Source organism: Mchenga conophoros, linkage group LG12 (genome assembly GCF_057382185.1).
Source record: "Mchenga conophoros isolate Kocher_MC1m ecotype Shallow Benthic linkage group LG12, M_conophoros_male_GT1.1, whole genome shotgun sequence".
Taxonomy (NCBI): domain Eukaryota; kingdom Metazoa; phylum Chordata; class Actinopteri; order Cichliformes; family Cichlidae; genus Mchenga; species Mchenga conophoros.
The window spans coordinates 5635657-5655822 of NC_140537.1; the positions used below are offsets into that span (position 1 = coordinate 5635657).

At 42.3% G+C, this 20166-nt stretch overlaps 1 protein-coding gene across 2 annotated transcripts in view; it reads left to right on the top strand.

Moving 5' to 3' along the window:
* The window catches only part of sema4c (sema domain, immunoglobulin domain (Ig), transmembrane domain (TM) and short cytoplasmic domain, (semaphorin) 4C), a 111295-nt gene that overhangs the window by 59151 nt on the left and 31978 nt on the right, over nucleotides 1–20166 (top strand). For both annotated transcript variants that reach the window (XM_085293445.1, XM_085293443.1), the window contains one exon: nucleotides 14670–14824. In XM_085293445.1, coding sequence (XP_085149571.1) covers nucleotides 14670–14824 — 155 coding nt within the window. The remainder of the gene's footprint in view (nucleotides 1–14669; nucleotides 14825–20166) is intronic.

Genomic DNA, 20166 nt, shown 5'->3' on the forward strand with positions numbered 1-20166 from the left:
GTCAGGCATCGGATACAAAACCAATAATTGGACAGATGTATTCCATAACAACAATCAGGAGGATTTCTCCGTTATATCAGAGGTGGAGGTTTTCTGAGATAAGGCCCACATCGACCCTCAGTGAAACAATGCATCAGTATAATCCTAGCGCTCAGCTGAATTTGCACCATTTATCTCAGCTCTCCTCTGCAGCCAAACCCAGCTTTCTTCACTGAACAATGCCAATTGTTGCGAGCTAAGAAATAGTCTTTTTTTTAAATCCCTCCAGGGAGAAGAGCTGCCTCACTCTCTTGGGGATTAGGGAAATACTATAAAGAGAAGTGGGGGGGAAAAAGCTGTGAAAAAGTATATTTTCTCACCTCTCTGTTCCACCTATCCCACCTTTCATCCCATATCTCTCGCTCCCTTTCTCTCTCTTCCTGCTCTTTCTTTTTTGCCTTTTATCCCTCCCCTCCCCTCTTTTGCTTTGTGTGCCGCGGCTCATCGTATGAACCTGAAATGCTCTTATGGCGTTTTCACAAACAGCTTCGATTTCAGCCGCTCTCGAGGAGAATGGTGCGCACAGCGGTAGCGGCAGCGGCGAAGGAGCGTGGGGATATTTCAAAAGCTTCTTTCACAGCCGCTATCACTCCCATTCTCCTTTTCTTTTTTTTTCTATATCCTTACAACACCTCATCACTGGCGTTTTTGGTGTAATGTAAGGACAGAGAAGATGGGGGGAAAAAACAATCAGCAGGGTGTTGATAGTTTGTGGTGAAATGCTCCGTTGTGACAAAGTGAAGCCAGCGCTGGCACAGAGCAGCACAGATCTCTGCTGCTGCACTCTAGCCGGCACACACTTTGGCTGGCATACACTTGTGGCGAAGACACACCAGACAGGGGAAACGGGGACATCTGCTACCAAGGAATAAATAACCCTTTTTTTGCATTTTTCCTTTTTAGAAAAAAAGTGTGTTGAAAGACAACTCCCGTGGTTTCTCGTGCAGCTTCGCTTTCATATCGGGAGTGCCTCTGTCATAAAAGTCATCATAAAAATCTCATCATGAAACATAGGAGAAAGGCAGATCGCATCACGTCATCTCTGATTTGAGTGTGGCTCTCACGTGCAGTGAGATTCTTGATGCAAAATGAGTTGCATTGGAAACAAGCAGGATTATCATACCTGTTGACAGATTTCTTCGCTTGGCAAGAGAGGGGAAGGAAAAAAATGAGATTTTCAGGCCCTGCTACTGGGTTAAATGACTTATATGGATGGATTCTTGCTACAGTGCTGAGAAGGAGATAGGAGAGAAATGGGGGGGGGATACAGCTGCAGAAAGAGGGAACGATGGATTGGAGTGGAGAGACAAAATGAAAAGAGAGGGAGAGAGAGGGGAGGTATAATGGAAAGAAAGCAGGAAAGTGAGCGAGAGACTGGGGAGAGAGGCCAGTCAGTAACTGCCTTAAAAGGGCAGAAAGTAGCTTCAGAGGATAGACAGAGAGAGAGGAAAACACAGACGCAAACTGCCGGCCGTTCACCCAGCAATTCACATTGCACCTAACCATCTCTGCGAAGCATCCATGTGAGCGCGTGTGCGTGTTAGACAGACACAAGAAGACGGGCGATGATAAAAGAAGACGGAAGGAAAATATAGAGCGACGGAGGGCCGTTCTGTTTATACGTATTTGTTTGGAGGGAGATGTCCGTGTGTGTGTGTGTGTGTGTGTGTGTGTGTGTGTGTGTGTGTGTGTGTGTGTGTGTAGTTGTGAATCTGCCTATCTAATCTCCCCTTGTTTATACGTGTGTGTATACTGCTTGGTTGACAGTCTGAGGGATTTGGAGCTTTTAGGTGGTATAGGAGGGGAGTGTGTGTGTGTGTGTGTGTGTGTGTGTGTGTGTGTGTGTGTGTGTGTGTGTGTGTGTGTGTGTGTGTGTGCTGCTGAGTGAGTTGGGTTATGGTAGGGGAGAGATGGTTGAAGAGATAATATTTACCCCCACCCCCCTCACACACCCTGCAATTAAACGAGGCTTACACGGGGTTGCAGGAGAAGAAAAGCAAACATCCTCTCTCTGTGTCTCGCTATCTCCCCTCTTCTTCTTCTATTTTTTCTTCCCCTCTTATATTTTTTTTTAAAGTCACATGTTGACATTTGAAATTTTAGGCCTGTTGTTATTCCTCACCAGCCACTCGCCACATTAGTGGAGGGGGGGAAAAGAAATCACTGTTGGCTTCTAATGAGACATTTTATGTACACACATTATGTATGGCCCTCGTGGAGCTGCTAATGAGTGCTGAAAATTTACATACTTTACATTTTTCGCTCATATTTTCTCATTCTGCACCCTGATGTAGTGCATGTGTCTTGATTTCTTTTTCCCTTTTATACGGATAATATTTCACATTTATGTTCATATTGTACAAGTTGCTCATTCATCCTTTTTCGCAAAAGGTTTTCTTACCCATGAATACTGAGATGCTGTCTGCTTTTTCTACTTTTTGACTTACCCATTAGGCACTAGAAGCCCGCTGGTTCCCGGAGGACCTAATTCGTTAACAATGGGTCAAACTAATTCTCTAGTAGTAGTTTGTAGCAAACTAGGGGTAAAATAAAATAGGGTTAGATTGTGCATTTTTGGGATGGAGGGGGACATCTAATTGTTTGGGGGTGGGGGGTCTAATATAATAGGGTCTTTTCCTTTAAAATATAAGTGTGTCTCAGGGTGTATGCTCTTGTGATTTGGTGCAATTAAAAGTGAAATTGACCCTGCTGTTGCCAGAGGTGTTTAACAAATTTAAATGAAAGACTCCTACAAACAGCTGGAAGGAACAAACACAGTTTTAGCTCATGATATATTGTCAGTTTTAATAAAGAGCTTAATGGAATACAGTTCAACAATAGCACTGGAGTCTGTGAACAGGGCAGCTTAATTTAGCTGCACTGGTGCACTGCACTAGCCTATATGAATAATGAAAAGTAGCAGCTTTTTCCTCTCTGCTACAGTTCCCTGTCACTCTGTGCTCACGCTGGGCTTAAATGTGGTGATGAAAAAAAGGTTTGGGGAACACAGCAAGTCTTTCCAAGTGCAACAACTTTTGCACAGGTGTCTCACTGTAGGTGGCATTTGTACAAATAACGGTAAAGAGCGAAATGATGTGCGGTGGTAGTGCAAATGGCAGAAAAGCCAGAAACCAAATATAGGGTTTATTTTAAATTAACCTTCCCGTAGCGTCTATAAGGTAGTGGAAGTATATTGAAATGAATGTGCTGTTCTCTTAATTCAAAACAAGCAACTGTTTTTTGATTTTGTCAAGTTGACATTAACCCAGGTCTACACATCTGTTAGGGTCATGTCACCAGGCGAGTGTTTTTTGTGGGATTTCTTGGCAACATTCTGCTCGCCTCGCTACTTAATCTTACAAGTGGAACAGATTTCAGATATCTGTTGTCTGTGCGCCTCAAATCTGACCTTGTCCTTCTTTTTGCACCTGCTTTTTTGGATTCGATTGGATTGTAGTATCCATTATGTTGCTTTAAGCTACTACTTTCACACACTTAACCTGACCAATTTCCATTGACCACAGAAAATGCTTTAGCTGAAAACACCACCGTCTGTCCCAGTCCTTACTGACTTTCTCTGCTGAACACCATATTTTATTCCATGGCTTTAGCTTTCACATACGCTCATACACAACCACACATAAACTTCTCAGCCCCAGCCCAATGACAGAGGCCGGTAAGCCAGAAATCTGACAAAACACAGCTGTACGGAAAGAAAGAAGGAAAGAAAGAAAGAAGTTGTAGAATCTAAGCCCTTACAAATTTGATATTATGCTTGAAAACCTAGCGAGCTTTGATGCTGAAAATGAGCCCTGCATCTTTAAAGAAAGGCCAAAGCAAATGTACGCCTCTTGATTTAAGAAAAGAAAGATTGAGAAAAAAACACACATACACTCTGTAGAAGCAGATTGGAAAAGGGCTGGGCCTCTGACCTCCAGAAACCTCTCTCTTCTCTCTCTCAACCTTCTTTCTTCTTTACCCTCCTTCTTTCTGTTTCTCTGCCTTATCTCCTCAAACCCTCCAATTACAGTAATGAGTGGTTGAGAGCGAGGGAGAGGAGGAGGCAGAGAGAGGCTGTGCGTGACTGGGAGGATAGATGGTGGGGGGACAAAAGTGGGAGGGAATGGAAGGAGGAGATTCATCATAGCTTTTTATCTGCTTGAGTGCCAGTCATCCACTGACCCTGTGCTGATTGGTCGGGGAAGATTAACAGCCGGGACCAAATGTCGAGACCTGCGCTGCTCTCTGTTGTCGTTCTGACTTCGTGAGGGCTGATGTGGGGGCAAGTGGGCATGTGCATTAAAATGAAAATGCCAGTCTGAGGGTACTCTTATCCAAAGGACCTTTTTTTTGCAGCAGTGAGGGACGCAAACTGTATGCAACGGTTTTAGATTATGAAGAATGACGCACAACACCTCACGGGTTGTTTAAGCAGTCGATTTGATTGCTTTCTTCTTTCATGGCCTGCCAACTGATGGGGTTAAAGTGGCACATGCTCATATTAAATATTCCTATTGTGTTTCACACAATGAGGTCAGTGTATGTACAGATAATGCGTTTGAGGTCAAGTTTTCTGAAAATCTTGTGGATGTAATGACTCAAGAAGAAACATCAAGTAGGAGGCTGAGGGAGGACAACGACTAGTATTTTTTTCTATTTTTGCATCTATATGATGTCACTGAGAACAGATATCGCTAATATGGTCATCTCTGGCACCTCTAGCTCCCCCGTCCTTATCCTCAGATCTTTATTTTGCGATTATCACTTAGTAAGAAAGTTGTAGGGAAGGGGAGAGCAGATAAAATGCTTCTCTCAGACTGTGGATGAACTGATGGGAGGGTTCACTGAAACCCAACGTAAGACACATAAGGAATATTTTGAACTGTAAAATCAAGGCTGTTCAAGCACAGTCCATTAATAAAAATATGGAGCATAGAAGGTCCACTTCTACACAGCTGCACTGTGATTAAATGAGTAGAAAAATGCTTGAACTAAGTACTACATAATGATACTCGTCAGAAATGTCAGAACTGGAATGTGCTGTCACTGAGGTGGCTGAATGTTAATACTACAGTCAGCAAGACTCTGAGCAGCAAATTCCTGAATAGAATTTGCCGCTGAATTGAAAATGAATAGACACAAGAGGACAAACGCATACACTCAGACCACTGGTGTCTGTCTAAACCAGATTTAACTGCATACAGCAGCGGGCCCCAACCCCCGGGCCTCGGACCGGTACCGGGCCGCGAGAGTTGAGGCTCAGGTTTGAAATGTATGGTTTTCAGGGTTTTTATCGGTTTTCAGCGTTTTTCCTGGGTCTTTTCACGTGTGTTAGGAATAAATCTTCTTTTTTTCGGTTCCGCGACACCTTAAAGGCCCGTACGTGAAAATATTGTCGGGCATAAACCGGTCTGTGGCGCAAAAAAGGTTGGGGACCGCTGGCGTACAGCATGAGGACACATTTTCACTGTAGTTCTCCATAGTCTTTGTGTCTTTTGTTGTGAAATCACTGCAGGTTGTGGCCTTTAAAATCCCGAACTCCATTCCACTCCACAGGCTCCCTTGTATCTCTCTGTGTGTGTCATCAACACAGCATTGTGCACAAAGCGGCCTGGCTCACCACAGCTGGTGCCCGTCGCTGTAAGGCTCATACATGCTGAACCATGACGCATGGAAAAACTGTACTCTTGACTTCAACCAGTTCTTGATTTGTTCTGCTTGTTGTGGATTGCAGTGGCGACACCCCACCGAGCTAGGCTGTTCACCACCACCGCCGTCGCCCCCACCTCTTCCTTTCATCTTGCCTCGTCATCCCCCCTGAAAACCAACCCCCACCCCCAATGGGCTCACTTCTTCTTGTGTTAATCCACTTTTACCACTTCCTCCCCTCCCACTCCATCACGCTCTCTTCCAATTCTCCTGAATTGAGCGCTCTATAGGCGTGACTGTTTATCAAAAGCGGCAACAATAAAGCTTTTACAGAAAACAGATGCTACAAACAAGGATTTACACGTGGAAACAAGAAATGTATCACCTTAAAACCTGTCCCTTTATTTGGTATTATTTTGCTTTGTTCAGCATCGAGTCGGTCCTGACATGAATTCCAATGAAACTCGCTCAGTGTTAATGAGCCCTAAATAACAATAGGTAGATTCAGCTAGTAAGGGTATGCATATCTTTCCCTTTAATGTCTCTGTCTTTCTTCATGCTCTCATTCTGTCGTACACCTGCCTTCCTTGTGAACTTCTGTTGAGCAGACGAAGCTTTGCTGTGTGCGTGCGTGCATGTGTGTGTGTCTTTGTCAGAGCAGTGTTGTTTTTATTCTTTCAAAAAGGGTGCCTGCTCTTATGGAGGTCTGTGCACACGCTAGGGTCTATCTGGATGATTGTGTGGGGGCGCTGAGCGGCGTCTCTCCCTCCTCTGTCTGTCTTGTCTCTGCCTCTCATTCGCCGTTTTGTCGCTGCTTCAAAGCGCCCCCTAAAATAGGCCTTTAATCACAGTTTAGTGTGCAAGTGGCTAGGCGGTTGGAAGCTATAAGAAGAGGCTGGGTGTATTTATAGCAGACAGTGAGAGGAAGGCTGGAAGGCTGGTGGAAGCTGACCGCAGTGGCGAGTCCCGGACTGAGAGCTTTTCACCCGGCCATGAAGCAACAGGCGCTCCCCGTGTCCCGCCTCTTCAATGGAGCTCTGTTTGGACTAGCTTGGCTTGATTTAGATTAGGGAGGGTGGTGAAGCTTTGACCTGACCGTGACATGTCCTAGTGAGTCGTGCACATTCATACACACATATGATGGGTCTAAATGCAAGCAAGTACACACACAGCTCACATTTGCATACAGAATGAAATGCAGTCACATCTTGATTTCTTTCAGCATTTGGTTTAAGTTCATCTGTGTTACTTGATCAAAGAAGACATTTTTGTCCTTGTTTTTGTATCCAAAGAAACAATAACATACTATGTTTAAGAGATGGCTTTTGATCTGCTAAACTTTTATGACGTGAAAGTAAACAAATGAAAGCGTTTCATCCTTGACAAGGTTTTCCTCTTGTACGCTGCACTGTGCCATCCACTTGATAGTTTTGCAGAACACTCCAGTCGTTTTATGTGGGTTGTGTGAAATGCCTGTTTCGGTGCATTCAAGGACACGCTGACACATCTGTGCAACACAGCTCAACGTTGTGGCGTTGTACTGATCCGGGTAGGCTTATTTAAACGCACAAACATTCGTTTCTTGAGTTGTACGTACGTGTAATGCGCCGATTGGTCACATGTAAAAGAGAGCTGCAACGAGATCAGTTTAATGTCTTTTCTTTGTAAACTTGGCTCAGGTCCAAAAGTAAGCAAATCAATATAGATTGACTAATATTTGTTAATATATTAGTGTCAGGATATGTAACGATAAATCAATAAACTGTGGAGGTAAACACAGACGACACGAGAGCTCTCACTTCTCACGCCAACTTTGTTCTTGACCTAACAACAACTGACTACATCGCGCCACAAAACTCAGCAACACACTTCCTGTACACTGGGTATGAGTGGAGCCCTCCAGTGGTCCACCACGAAACCAATGAATCATTTAAAAATTAAAGATGATTTGAAGAGAGAAATACACTAGAATGTGTCCACTAGAGGGCACTCTGCAACTTGCTGGTTGTTGTATTTGTGGTTTGTTTGGAAAACCACAAACACAACAATCAGCTGATCCCAGTAAGGTCAAGTGATCCATGACATAACTTTTAACTGCATTGTTACATGATATTAGTAAGGTCTCAAAAATAACTGCACATAAATGTTTGAGAACTCTGTTTATGTTTTCTGTGTCTGAAAGACGAAAAATATCCGCTGATATATCAGGTTTTAAATCACCAAATATCGGTCTTAAATTTCCTCGTTCGATCAGGCACTAGTCTAAAAACTGCAAAACCTTTGTTTGACATCTAAAGTCATCAAATCACTGTTTTGCAGATTTTGTTTTCAGATGATTTTTCATCAACTGAATTGATTTCAAGGTTCAAGATCTTTCGAAGTTCAGTTTCTAGCAGCACTGTTCAGGCTCTCTGGCTTTCTGTTTGTTCTTTTGTTTGTATTGCTCCCCTGCCTGTTAAACTCATTACACCTCCCCTCATGTTTGCTCCTCATTTCTTATTTGCACTCTTTTATTTTCACTTCTCTTCTGCTCCCTGTGATTGTTTTATCCAGGCATCAAAGGCCTTGTAATTTAACCCAAACCGCCCTCAGACATACACACAATCACCAGGTCCTTAAAATGATGGAAAAATCTGAAAATAGTCTGAGTGTCAGGCTTTAAATAACATTCAGTCTAAAGAACAGTGAGTTCTTTTCAGAGAAGAAAGACGCCTTTCTGTATGCCGTGTGTACAAAATACTTCCTTCAGGATTTTTCTGATCGTGTAGATGGAGTTTTTTTTCCCGTCCCATTGACACACACAGAGATGAACCATACCACCTGTGGACAAGTCTTGTGTTTGTTGTCAACAAACCCTCTCTCTTATGAGGTTGCGACCTCCAGCCACACACGCACCCCACAGGTAGCCTCAGGGTGCCACAGTGCAGTGTAAGGTGGAAAGCGCACGTGCCCACATCGCCTCTTAATGACAGAGCCGCTGATCACTTCAAACAGGCCACTCGGAGCAAAACTTTCCATCTGTTGGTGGAGGGATGTTGAAGTCACTGAGCAGGTACCCTGGAGAGCTGTTTGGGACTTTGAACGCATGTGTGTGTGTGCAAGTGCAATGTCTTTTACTGTGTTTATTCACTGTGGGTGCATGTTTATGCGCGCACTGATTTGTGTTGCCAAGAACCTTCACACAAATGTGTGTGTGTATGTGTACCTCAGTACACATGTCAGCTCTGGAGTTTTTTTGCCCAGCCGTGTGGAACACAGCAGATGTGTTCAGCTCTCCCCCGAGGAAGCCTCCTCCGCTCTCTCCCTCTCTCTCCTCTCACTCTCATCTAGCCCGTTCATCCGCACATACCCCCCAATGTTTATACGCCACTGCTCTTCAGATAATAAGCTGACTTCACTACTTATCCCCTTCCTTCCTTTGGTTATATCTTCACTCCTCCCTTCCATCTCTCTGTACCCTTCAAAACATGTTACGACTTGGGATTTCTTTAAGCTGAACTTGTCCAAATTAAAGGCTTTCAGTGGTCTAAGATGGTCCAAATGCTGCTTTAAAATTGGTTTGTTAGACCTTGGAGGTTTAAAAACCTGGTATATTTGCTATGTTTTTGCATCTGTTTTGCCCCTACAGCAAATAAAGACATACATAACTTAATTCAAGGGTCTGAAGCTCACACTCAAAGTACTTTAACTATGATCAATGGACAATAATCTATTTTGTCTTTTAGAAATCTGTTGCAGGTGTGTGCACCAGTTATTAGAGTGCATTTTTGCCCCAGAGCCCCTCAATGATCAAATCATACTTTTTTGTGCATTACCAAAATGGGTTTTCAAGCAATGGATTTGCTGTTCAGTAAGCAGGGACATGCAGACAAATCTAACTCTTCCATGCAAACCGCATCAATCAATGAAACCAAAGCAATCACAAGGAAGTTCTTGGTGCAGCTCCTTTGGCAGCCAGGTTCACCTAGTGATAGGCGGTTACCCGGAGATCACTGACTGCCCTCTAGGTCACGTGTGAATGGGGCCTTAGCAATTGATTTTACAGCAACTACCTGCAGCTAATTGCAAGCAGTCAGGGAGTAGCGCCCAGTAGTTACCAGGCCGTCACTTTCTAGTTCATATAATCTGGTGATGGTAATGGTAGAAACTGATGTGCTGGGGTTCATTGAATTAGCTTTAACCAAAAGAAAAACCCCAGACACATGGTTCCTTACATAAATGCTAGTTAGATAGTTAAGAAATCTAGAATAGTTGAGGTGTAATGAGACTATTTTCAATCACTGTGCCAGATTTCACAACGTTCCTGTCTAGGATGTAGCTGCAGGATGACTATATCCCAACAACAACAGTGACATGTTGAGCAAAGTGTGCAGTTGTCAGTATGTATTCCTTATTACTGTCACGGCAGCTGTTAAACCATTAATTCAGCTGCTCTCCTGTCTTCAATCATCACTGGGTTTCAGCAGGGATGCATTCACAGGTCAGCACATCTCCTTTTAGAGCAACACATTTCTTGTGAAACTCACAGAATCAGAGCCAACCAAGATGTGGAACACTGCCTCAATATGTTTGAGATGAAGGAGAAGAGATCAAAGTCTGTGCAAAGCAGGACAATGTGTCACCAGTTGGCTGTAACAATGCATTTTTTGGAAATTGTCTTAGATAACAAAGCAATCTTGGGCCAGGGGCGAGGTTAAATGGTTGTTAGGGATGTTCCCTTGTCCTTGTTCTGCTTAACTGTAGTGCCAGCATTATTGTGTTTTTGGTATCAAGTGGTCATAGAGAATAGAAAAAAGGCTTTGAACCTTAAAAGCAAGGGCATTGTAAGGATTAAATAGTTTACACTCTCAAGCTTACAAAATGTCTCCTTTTTTTTTCTTTTTTAACTTCGCTTTCTCGTCTCGCACACACAAACCCGCTCACACATGGCGTGCTCCTTCAACCAGAACAGGCTTCTCCTTGTATATAAGTCTATTTAGTCCCAAGTAGGCCACAGCATCACATGAGCAGTTAGTCACACCATAAATCACACACCGGTTCCTGATGCTCCCTCCCTGGATTTCAGCTGCTATTTTCAGTTGAAGCGGGGGGGAAAAGGCGAAAATGTGAAAATACTGGTGGCATAGAAAACAAAAAAAAAGAAATATCCTTATTCAGTATATGAGATCACATTACGTGCGGGCGCTGGCTGTCGTCGCCTCGCATTTTGCACACATTCTATCAGCCTGGATAAAGCGAGAGAGGGGAGGAGCAGGAGAACAAGGTGACACTACAAGCAACACGAGTGTGGATAATGAAAACTAAACACCATCCTTTTTCTCTTTCCTCTCGTCTCTGTCTCAGCTTTCCCTTCTGCTCTGCACCACTAGTTTGTCTGTATGCTTGTCGGGGGATTTGAATGGTGTGCGCGCGCATGTGTGTGTGTATATGTGGGTGCGTGTATGTAGGCATGTGTGTGTGTGCGTCTGAGAGCGAACAGCAAAACAGTAGCTGTGCCTTTTTAAAAATTTTATGGAAAAAAAGTCGACTGTAGCTATTTCTCCGCAGATGGGAGCTCGGAGAGAACATTTTGTGATTTTTGTCATAATCTTTCTGTGATTGTTTGTGTCAGCCTGTGAGCAGCAAAAAAAGACAAACAACCCCAAATTGCAAGTAATCCACAACAAATTAAACAATCCTGGAATGAATCAAATCAGTTCAGCTATTTCATGTCAAAGGATGATAGCTTGAGTTGACAAGAGCTAAGTAATATTTTGTCATTTTAATCAAATTACAGCAGTAGTTGCAGGAACAGCTGAGAAAGAAAACCAGCCTTGTGTTGTAGAAGGGATTCTAATGGCCAGCAGGGGGTGACTTGTATAGAAGAATAGAAGAAAAAGAGTCTGACTTGAGACGTTATTTCCTGATTAGTTATGTTTTCAGTCGCTAGTTTTGTGTCTTCAATACAGATTTAATGCAGAATAAAAGGTGGTTAACCTCTGATGACTTGGACGCACTTAACGGTTAGGATCACGGCGATGATGTAGACCTGAGAGGGTTAATGACAAGTCCAAGCACTCACCTACGTCTTTTATTTTCAAAGAACCACGAGCAAAATGTTCAATGCGAGGCTTCAAGACAGTAGTCCACAATGACGCTTTTTTCACATACAGTCCATGAACTAAGTATGAAGAACATATAAGCACATTAGACCAGCGGTCTCCAACCTTTTTTGCAGGACGGACCAGTTTAATGTCAGACAATATTTTCACGGACAGGCCTTTATGGTGTTGCAGATAAATACAACAAAATAAAATGATACGACCAAGACAAAAACTGTGGTATTTTGTAAATATAATAGTAAACACAAATTCACTGTGTGTAACTTTATTAGCAGCGTCCTCGTGAAATGCGCCAACAACATTGAGCGTAACGTCCTCCTTTCTGCCCCTTAATGCTCTCTGGTCGCTATGGTAACGCGTAAATATTTCTTTCAAAATAAGACACACAACTACAACACGGTAAAAGACCCAGGGAAACCGAGCCAACGATAAAATCCCTGAAAACCTTAAATTTCACACCCGAGCCTCAACTCTCGCGGCCCGGTACCAAACGACTCACGGACCGGTATCGGTCTGTGGCCCGGGGGTTGGGGACTGCTGCATTAGATTGATTATATAACCATGTAGCGCTACTTTCAGCTGCTCTTTTATTTACAAGGGGCACCACAGCAGGTGCCTCCACATGTTTGACACAATCCCAAAAGCTTTTACGTCTCCTCCCCAGATCAAACCAGGCAAATGCGTAAACCACTACACTATGGAGCCACTTCAGAGAGTGTGCTACAAGGACCATAACTAGAATTCCCATATTATGCGTTCGTACAGTTTCCTCTGACTGACAGGTTGTACTCTATTTCTTTGATTATAGGTGCAGCACTCAATTTACAAAAGCCCTTTGTGTTTAGACCAGAACTGAGTTCAGAACAAGGGCAGAGTCCTGCAAAAGCAACTTAGTAACAGTACTGTTTACCAAACTTCTTGTGTCAGACCATTTATTTCTCCTATTTCCAAGGTAACGGTAAAAGCAGAGCGCCGTTTGTCAGAAAGATTATTCAAAAATGTCATTAGGCTTTCTGGAGAGATGAGCTGTGCAAATATTAGATGCATATCCGAATCTCTTTCTTTACAGCAATATTTCATTAGTCTGTTAGATTGCGCTCTCCAAGTCGCCTTTTCACACATGTGGATGGTTGGGGTACACTACCAACACTGCCAGCTCGGCATGGAGTGCACTGTAGCACAAAAGTCGATGTGAAAAGTTTCTAATTGTCCCTCAGCATCATAATGTCGAGATGTAGCTCTGTTCAAGCAATGTTATAATAATGTAAGGTTCTGCCATCAAAAATAAATAAGCCACTGCGTCTTCACTTCCTCAAGTTCTAGGAGTGAATGTTCTCTCTAGCAGCTGACAGCAAAACTTTTGTTGTGCTGTGCAAAGTTAGACGTATGGCTTTGGCAAGTATATAAAAAGCAGACTGCTTTGAGGGGTTTGCAGACCTTTTACACGTGCAAAAAGCTGTATAAACAAAGCATTATATGGGCTCGTAAAGCCTTGCATTAAAATGTGATCTACGTGTGGGAGTGCAAGAGTCCAATCGCGCTTTCATTTGCATTTTCCATTTGAAATAATAATGCCAACAGGTCCAACTTTAAATCCCTGTATTGTTGTGTACTGCTGCTCTGTATAGCCTGGATTACTCTGCTCCTTTTCAAAGAATGAGGATTTTTTTTTCTTCTTCTTTTTGTAATACTGCAATGCTGAGTTTATAAGTGCTTTAACAATCTCTGGCCTAAAAGCTGTGTTAAATTGAGGCTAAACACAATTTAAGTTGTTTTCCAAAACAAGATTAGTCGATTTTCTCAATTTGAAAACTACCTCTCCTAATGGAATTTTTATTGAACAAGTGTATGAATACAAACATCTCGGCTTCTGGCTCATAGCAAACGCACTTTTAAAACTTGCATTAAAGCGCCGGCTGATTGAAGCCGTTGAAAGTTAGTTGCGATTCTGCAGATTGTGCACTCTTTCAGTCTTTATATCAGCCCTAGATCAATCATCTGCATTCATTGATATGCTCCCTTTAAAAGCTCTAGATTTTGGAAAACTGTGCTATTAGATTCATAATGTTTGGGTGTAATGGTACACACCCATGCACTCTTCATCAAAACAAGGGCTGGTCTGAGAGAGCATCATTGCCTCTTGTTTATTTGCACAGCTTTTCTAAATAGACGCCGGCCTTATCTCGCTGCTGACATGTAGATCTGGAACTTATCAGCCTTTCCCCGAAGACATGGCTTCTGCTCCAGGTTCTCAAAGTAAATACAGAGCTTGGGAAGCTTTCTGTGCAGTGCTCCATCGTGCAGGAATAATTTACAGGAGATCTTCGAGCTAGATATTGTGGGTAGTCTCAGCAAACTCTTCAAGACCTGACGTGTCTGACCTCCTTCCTAACTTCAGCTGTGTTGTTTTAATTAAAATCTTTGTCAGTTAAACTAAATCTTGGGGGGGGGGGATATTTTTATGATGCCACAAAAACAGAGCCCAGACCAGTCGACGTGCAGTTCATTCTCAGACCATTTTAATGAATATAAACCGAAAAGTATGTATCAACTTTTTGTTTAGTGACACCAAAAAAACCTCTCATGGCACAGGCAGCACTCTGTTGGGTAGCATTTAATGGCTGTGTGCTGGCACAACACGAAATCTTAGCAAAAGGATGTGGGAGAGATGAATCGTGGTGGATGACACTAATCTATAGGCGGTGGAGTGGGTGAGGCTTGGAGGTGCGAATGAGCTGAGACATCAACAAATTTCACGAAGGAGAGTGTGAAATGTTCCTCTCAGGTGTTATTCATCTGTCAACAGATCAGCCAAAAGAAATGCAGCTATGCGTTATCATGTGATGTAATGCACCGATGTCTCTGTGTCCCCTGATCCAGATGTGTTGGACAGCATGGCCAGGTTTAGCGTGCAGGGAGTGTTCAACTACAGCATGCTGACTCTGTCTGACCACGAGAGGGTCTTGTACGTCGGAGCACGGGAGGCTTTGTTCGCCTTGGACCCCAATGACATTAGCAGACAGCTAAGGCCACAGGTAAAGCGCACATAAGCACATGAACGCACTTTAAAAGCTTTTTTTCTGACAGTGAAAGAGATACAAATACATTACAGTTCAATAAGGACAAGGAAGGATTTCAAGAAAAATAATTACCACCCGACTGCCACTGCAAACACCCACGCATTCTCAAACTCTTTTGTAGAAATGCAACAAATTAAATGATAACACATAAGATTTAATATCACACTGCTTCATGATGGACAGTTCAGGAACAAAAAACATCCTCCGCACGACTTGGTACAGAGTGCCGCAGAGATAAACACACATTTCAAATACTTAATTTAAACAGACCAAATTCAATTATGATATCATGTGTGATAGAATTATTATAGAAAGTCTTTAAAAATTATGAAGGTTCAGCTTGGATGAACAGGGAAGAAAACATTAAACATAATCTCTGCCTGTGCCACACTTTTTTGAAGTCTGTTAACTAACAGAATGACCTTATTCTATTCTTTTTTCCTTTTGGACTCAATGACATTTGAGAGCACATACTCTGGACATACTCTGGCAGGCAATCAAAGGACTTTATAGTACAATAACAAAGTCGACTGAGTAATACTAGTTGTTGGGTCTTTTGTCAGTCTGGCCTGTATTTTTTCTTAACACTGCAGGCCACATTGAAGCTTAGATTGTAAAAATTGCCACGCAAATGAATACATTCTCAAAATGTAATAATCCTCGAAGGGCCAAGAATATAATAAAATATATTAAGAGCTGTGTGCTTCCAGTGTGTCAACATTTCAATAAAGAAACTGTGTTGCCTTAGTATTGGCCCACATGTATTTTTTAAGCTTTTTTTTTTTTTTTTTTGAAAGAGCAGGAAACAGCACACCATTGTATTAGCATCAGTCAGTTCCATTTATGGACCAGTTCACCTTGTTCTGGCAATTTAGAGCCCACTTCCACACAGTAAACTTATTACACTGCTCTTAATTTGTGAATAACTGATCCCATTGGCTATGTAGAGCCAAAGACCGAATTTATACTAAAACATAAGCATGCAAGATAAGTACAAGGAGATTTTAAAAAGCATGATCCTAATTCAAACAGGAACTTGAACATAATGCTGTACAGATAAAAGTATGATAGATTATAAAGTTGTAAGACTCTTGCTGCTCTTTGCTAATGCTAGCTTATCAGGTAGCATAGCTATCCTTACCAAAGTATATTGATGCTACAGCATTGCACTTCACATTGTACAGAGTAGGTGGTTAACAAAAAGTGTATTAATGGTAACTTTGTCATAAAAATGATTTTATGACAAAGTTAGCTTTAATATTGGCTGAAGGTCTGGTGATATGTGTGTTTAGCTAGCAGTTATTTTAGTTAAGCTAGCTAGCTAGAAAAAAAGAAGAATTTTAGCTCTATAGATCCCTCAGCTGAGTTAAGCCTTAAAAAATACAATAAAATATCTTCAGACTGGTACAGTCATAAATAAGAGCCATCTTGGCAAATTTTAAAAATGGTCTTTATAAAATTAAAGCTCTAATTATTTTGTAATCATGATTTACAGTTGTTTTGCAAGGTTATTCAACTAGTCTTATTTTGAAATTTGCACACAGCAATGCTGTAAGTAAGCTGCCAGATATTAAGATGATAATGTGTGCAGCTATTGCCTCCAATATTTCACTTCTATCAGCACAAACATATCCACTGTGAATTTGTGGGAGTAGACAGGCACTCGCACACATCCTTGCCCAGGCTTTGGTCCTGTTCCTCAGAGTTCGTGGTGCACTCATTCAGTCTTGTTTTTTTTTACCATCCTCGTTTTAATTTGTGGATCTTGTTTTTCTGCAAAGCACTCTGGGGTAAACCTGTTTCTTTAAAGCGCTCTATAAATACCCTTGACTTGACCTGACACGCAAACACTTGCACACAGAGAGATGCTAAACCCTCAAAGGCTCAATCTGGGTTTGCTTTGTTCCCTCAATAATTGGTCCATATTGCGATCAATACAATTACAGCAATGCAATGAAGGTGTAGTGAGCAGCCTGCAGCGGTTTGGGGATTGCTATCTGATTTACTGCTGTAATGAGCAATTATTGGATGCGCACACATACCCACACAGACTGACAGACCCTGGCTCAGCCGCAGGCTGTTTGAGTGAGGGTTATGAGTCTTACAGTAATGATAAGATCACCTGTTGTCATCCCCCAGTGTGCAATGTAGACGGAAGAAGCCAAGTCAGAAAAATAACTGAACAGGGACGAGGGAATAGTCCAGCCCCTCTGTCACCATCTGCCCATCACTCTCTCACCCCCTCCTTTCTTTGCTTTAACTGCTTCTCTTTTATTTCTTTGCTGCTGTCTGTCTTTCTTCCCTGGATATTTTCTAGGGATGTTTTTCTCAGCATTTAGACTTTCTCAAGACAAGCAGCTCCCATCTGTGTTTGAAGTGCTTTCTTCTGCATTATTTAGTTATTTTCTTTCCCCGTGATGACTGTGGATTATTTCATTGAATAATTTTCTTTCATGAATTTCAGTCAGTTCCATTTATGGACCAGTTCACCTTGTTCTGGCAATTTAGAGCCCACTTCCACACAGTAAACTTATTACACTGCTCTTAATTTGTGAATAACTGACCCCATTGGTACGTTACATGATGTGACATTTGCAGATCCACACGCCTTTGCTCAAAATAGTTTAACCAATATTTTTCTGTTACTTGCGAACCACTTCTGTTTTCGCGGGTTTGCTAATGGCCAAAGCACCGGTAGCGTTATTTGTGCTGACGTAATGGCTGATAACTACCAGAGCATTTCAAAATGCTGAAACTAAGTGGCCCTGTAATAGTGCTATTTCCCAAAATAAATGGGTTTTTTTGTTGTATTATAACCACACTGTAAAAAAAACTGTAGGATCTTTCGAAATAAACTTTTTTTTAAGTTGATAAACTTGTCTAAGGCTCTGCTCATATGGTGTGTGTCTTGGACTGTAAAACAGAGCAGGTACTCTGTCATTAAATAGTCTATGATAAACTGCCAGAAATTGCGGCATACAGGATTTTGACTGAATTGGCACAATTTCAAAGGCTATGTGAAAGGAAACCTCGTTGTTCAATTGAATAGAAAGCAGTCTGGTATATTTTTGAATTATGTCTTGAGATCATTATGAGGTGCTTCCACGTGTCATTTAGCCAGTCTTTTGCACCCATGTGATACAGTCAGAATGGACAAACCTAAGCAGTGCATCCAATATTCAATGAGACCACACCTCTCAGACCACATTCAGAGCATGTGGCCAAATTCTTTCTGCACTGTGTACATCAGCGATCCCCAACCTTTTTTGCACCACGGACTGGTTTATGTCCGGCCTTAAAGGTGTCGTGGATAAATACAACAAAATAAAACCAGTACTGGTACAAAAAAATAGAATATTTATTCATAACACACAGGAAAAGACCCAGGGAAACTGAGTTAACGATAAAAATGAGGATGCTAAAAACCGATAAAAATCCTGTAAACCATAAATTTGACACCCGAGCCTCAACTGTCACGCCGCCGGTACCAAAGGACTCACGAACCGGTACGGTTGGGGAACGCTGGTCTACATGGATGTGTCCTGGCCAATGTTCCCTCTAATTTTTCATGTGTCTGAGCGAACACACAAACTCCCTGAGCGATCCCTTGGACCACTGTGAGCGACATCAGACGTGTGCACTGTGGTCACGTCACCATCTAATCCATCCAAGTTACATGGTTTATTAAAATAATCAAATTACAGCATTTACATTTCTGTTAGTCTACTTTTAATTAACTGCTTTAGCCCACTTACAATGAAAATGTAAAAAAACCTAGTCATTGACCTGTGCAGTACGTTAACACTATTGGAAGTAAAAATAACTTGAACTTTTGAGCCTAAAATGATGACAGAGGTCAGTAATTTGCACCAGAGGTACACTTCAACTGTGAGAGACAGAATGTGAAAGAAAAATCCATGAATCCACATGGTAGGATTTGTAAAGAATTTATTCGTAAATCAGGGTGGAAAATAAGTATTTGGTCAATAACAAAAATACAACTCAATACTTTGTAACATAACCTTTGTTGGCAATAACAGAGGTCAAACGTTTACTATAGGTCTTTACCAGGTTTGCACACACAGTAGCTGGTATTTTGGCCCATTCCTCCATGCAGATCTTCTCGAGAGCAGTGATGTTTTGGGGCTGTTGCCGAGCAACACGGACTTTCAACTCCCGCCACAGATTTTCTATGGGGTTGAGGTCTGGAGACTGGCTAGGCCACTCCAGGACTTTCAAATGCTTCTTACGGAGACACTCCTTTGTTGCCCGGGCGGTGTGTTTTGGATCATTGTCATGTTGGAAGACCCAGCCTCGTTTCATCTTCAAAGTTCTCACTGATGGAAGGAGGTTTTGGCTCAAAATCTCACGATACATGGCCCCATTCATTCTGTCCTTAACACGGATCAGTCGTCCTGTCCCCTTGGCAGAAAAACAGCCCCATAGCATGATGTTTCCACCCCCATGCTTCACAGTAGGTATGGTGTTCTTGGGATGCAACTCAGTATTCTTCTTCCTCCAAACACGACGAGTTGAGTTTATACCAAAAAGTTCTACTTTGGTTTCATCTGACCACATGACATTCTCCCAATCCTCTGCTGTATCATCCATGTGCTCTCTGGCAAACTTCAGACGGGCCTGGACATGCACTAGCTTCAGCAGCGGAACACGTCTGGCACTGCGGGATTTGATTCCCTGCCGTTGTAGTGTGTTACTGATGGTGACCTTTGTTACTTTGGTCCCAGCTCTCTGCAGGTCATTCACCAGGTCCCCCCGTGTGGTTCTGGGATCTTTGCTCACCGTTCTCATGATCATTTTGACCCCACGGGATGAGATCTTGCGTGGAGCCCCAGATCGAGGGAGATTATCAGTGGTCTTGTATGTCTTCCATTTTCTGATGATTGCTCCCACAGTTGATTTTTTCACACCAAGCTGCTTGCCTATTGTAGATTCACTCTTCCCAGTCTGGTGCAGGTCTACAATACTTTTCCTGGTGTCCTTCGAAAGCTCTTTGGTCTTGGCCATGGCGGAGTTTGGAGTCTGACTGTTTGAGGCTGTGGACAGGTGTCTTTTATACAGATGATGAGTTCAAACAGGTGCCATTCATACAGGTAACGAGTGGGGGACAGAAAAGCTTCTTACAGAAGACGTTACAGGTCTGTGAGAGCCAGAGATTTTCCTTGTTTGAGGTGACCAAATACTTATTTTCCACCCTAATTTACGAATAAATTCTTTACAAATCCTACCATGTGAATTCATGGATTTTTTTTTCACATTCTGTCTCTCACAGTTGAAGT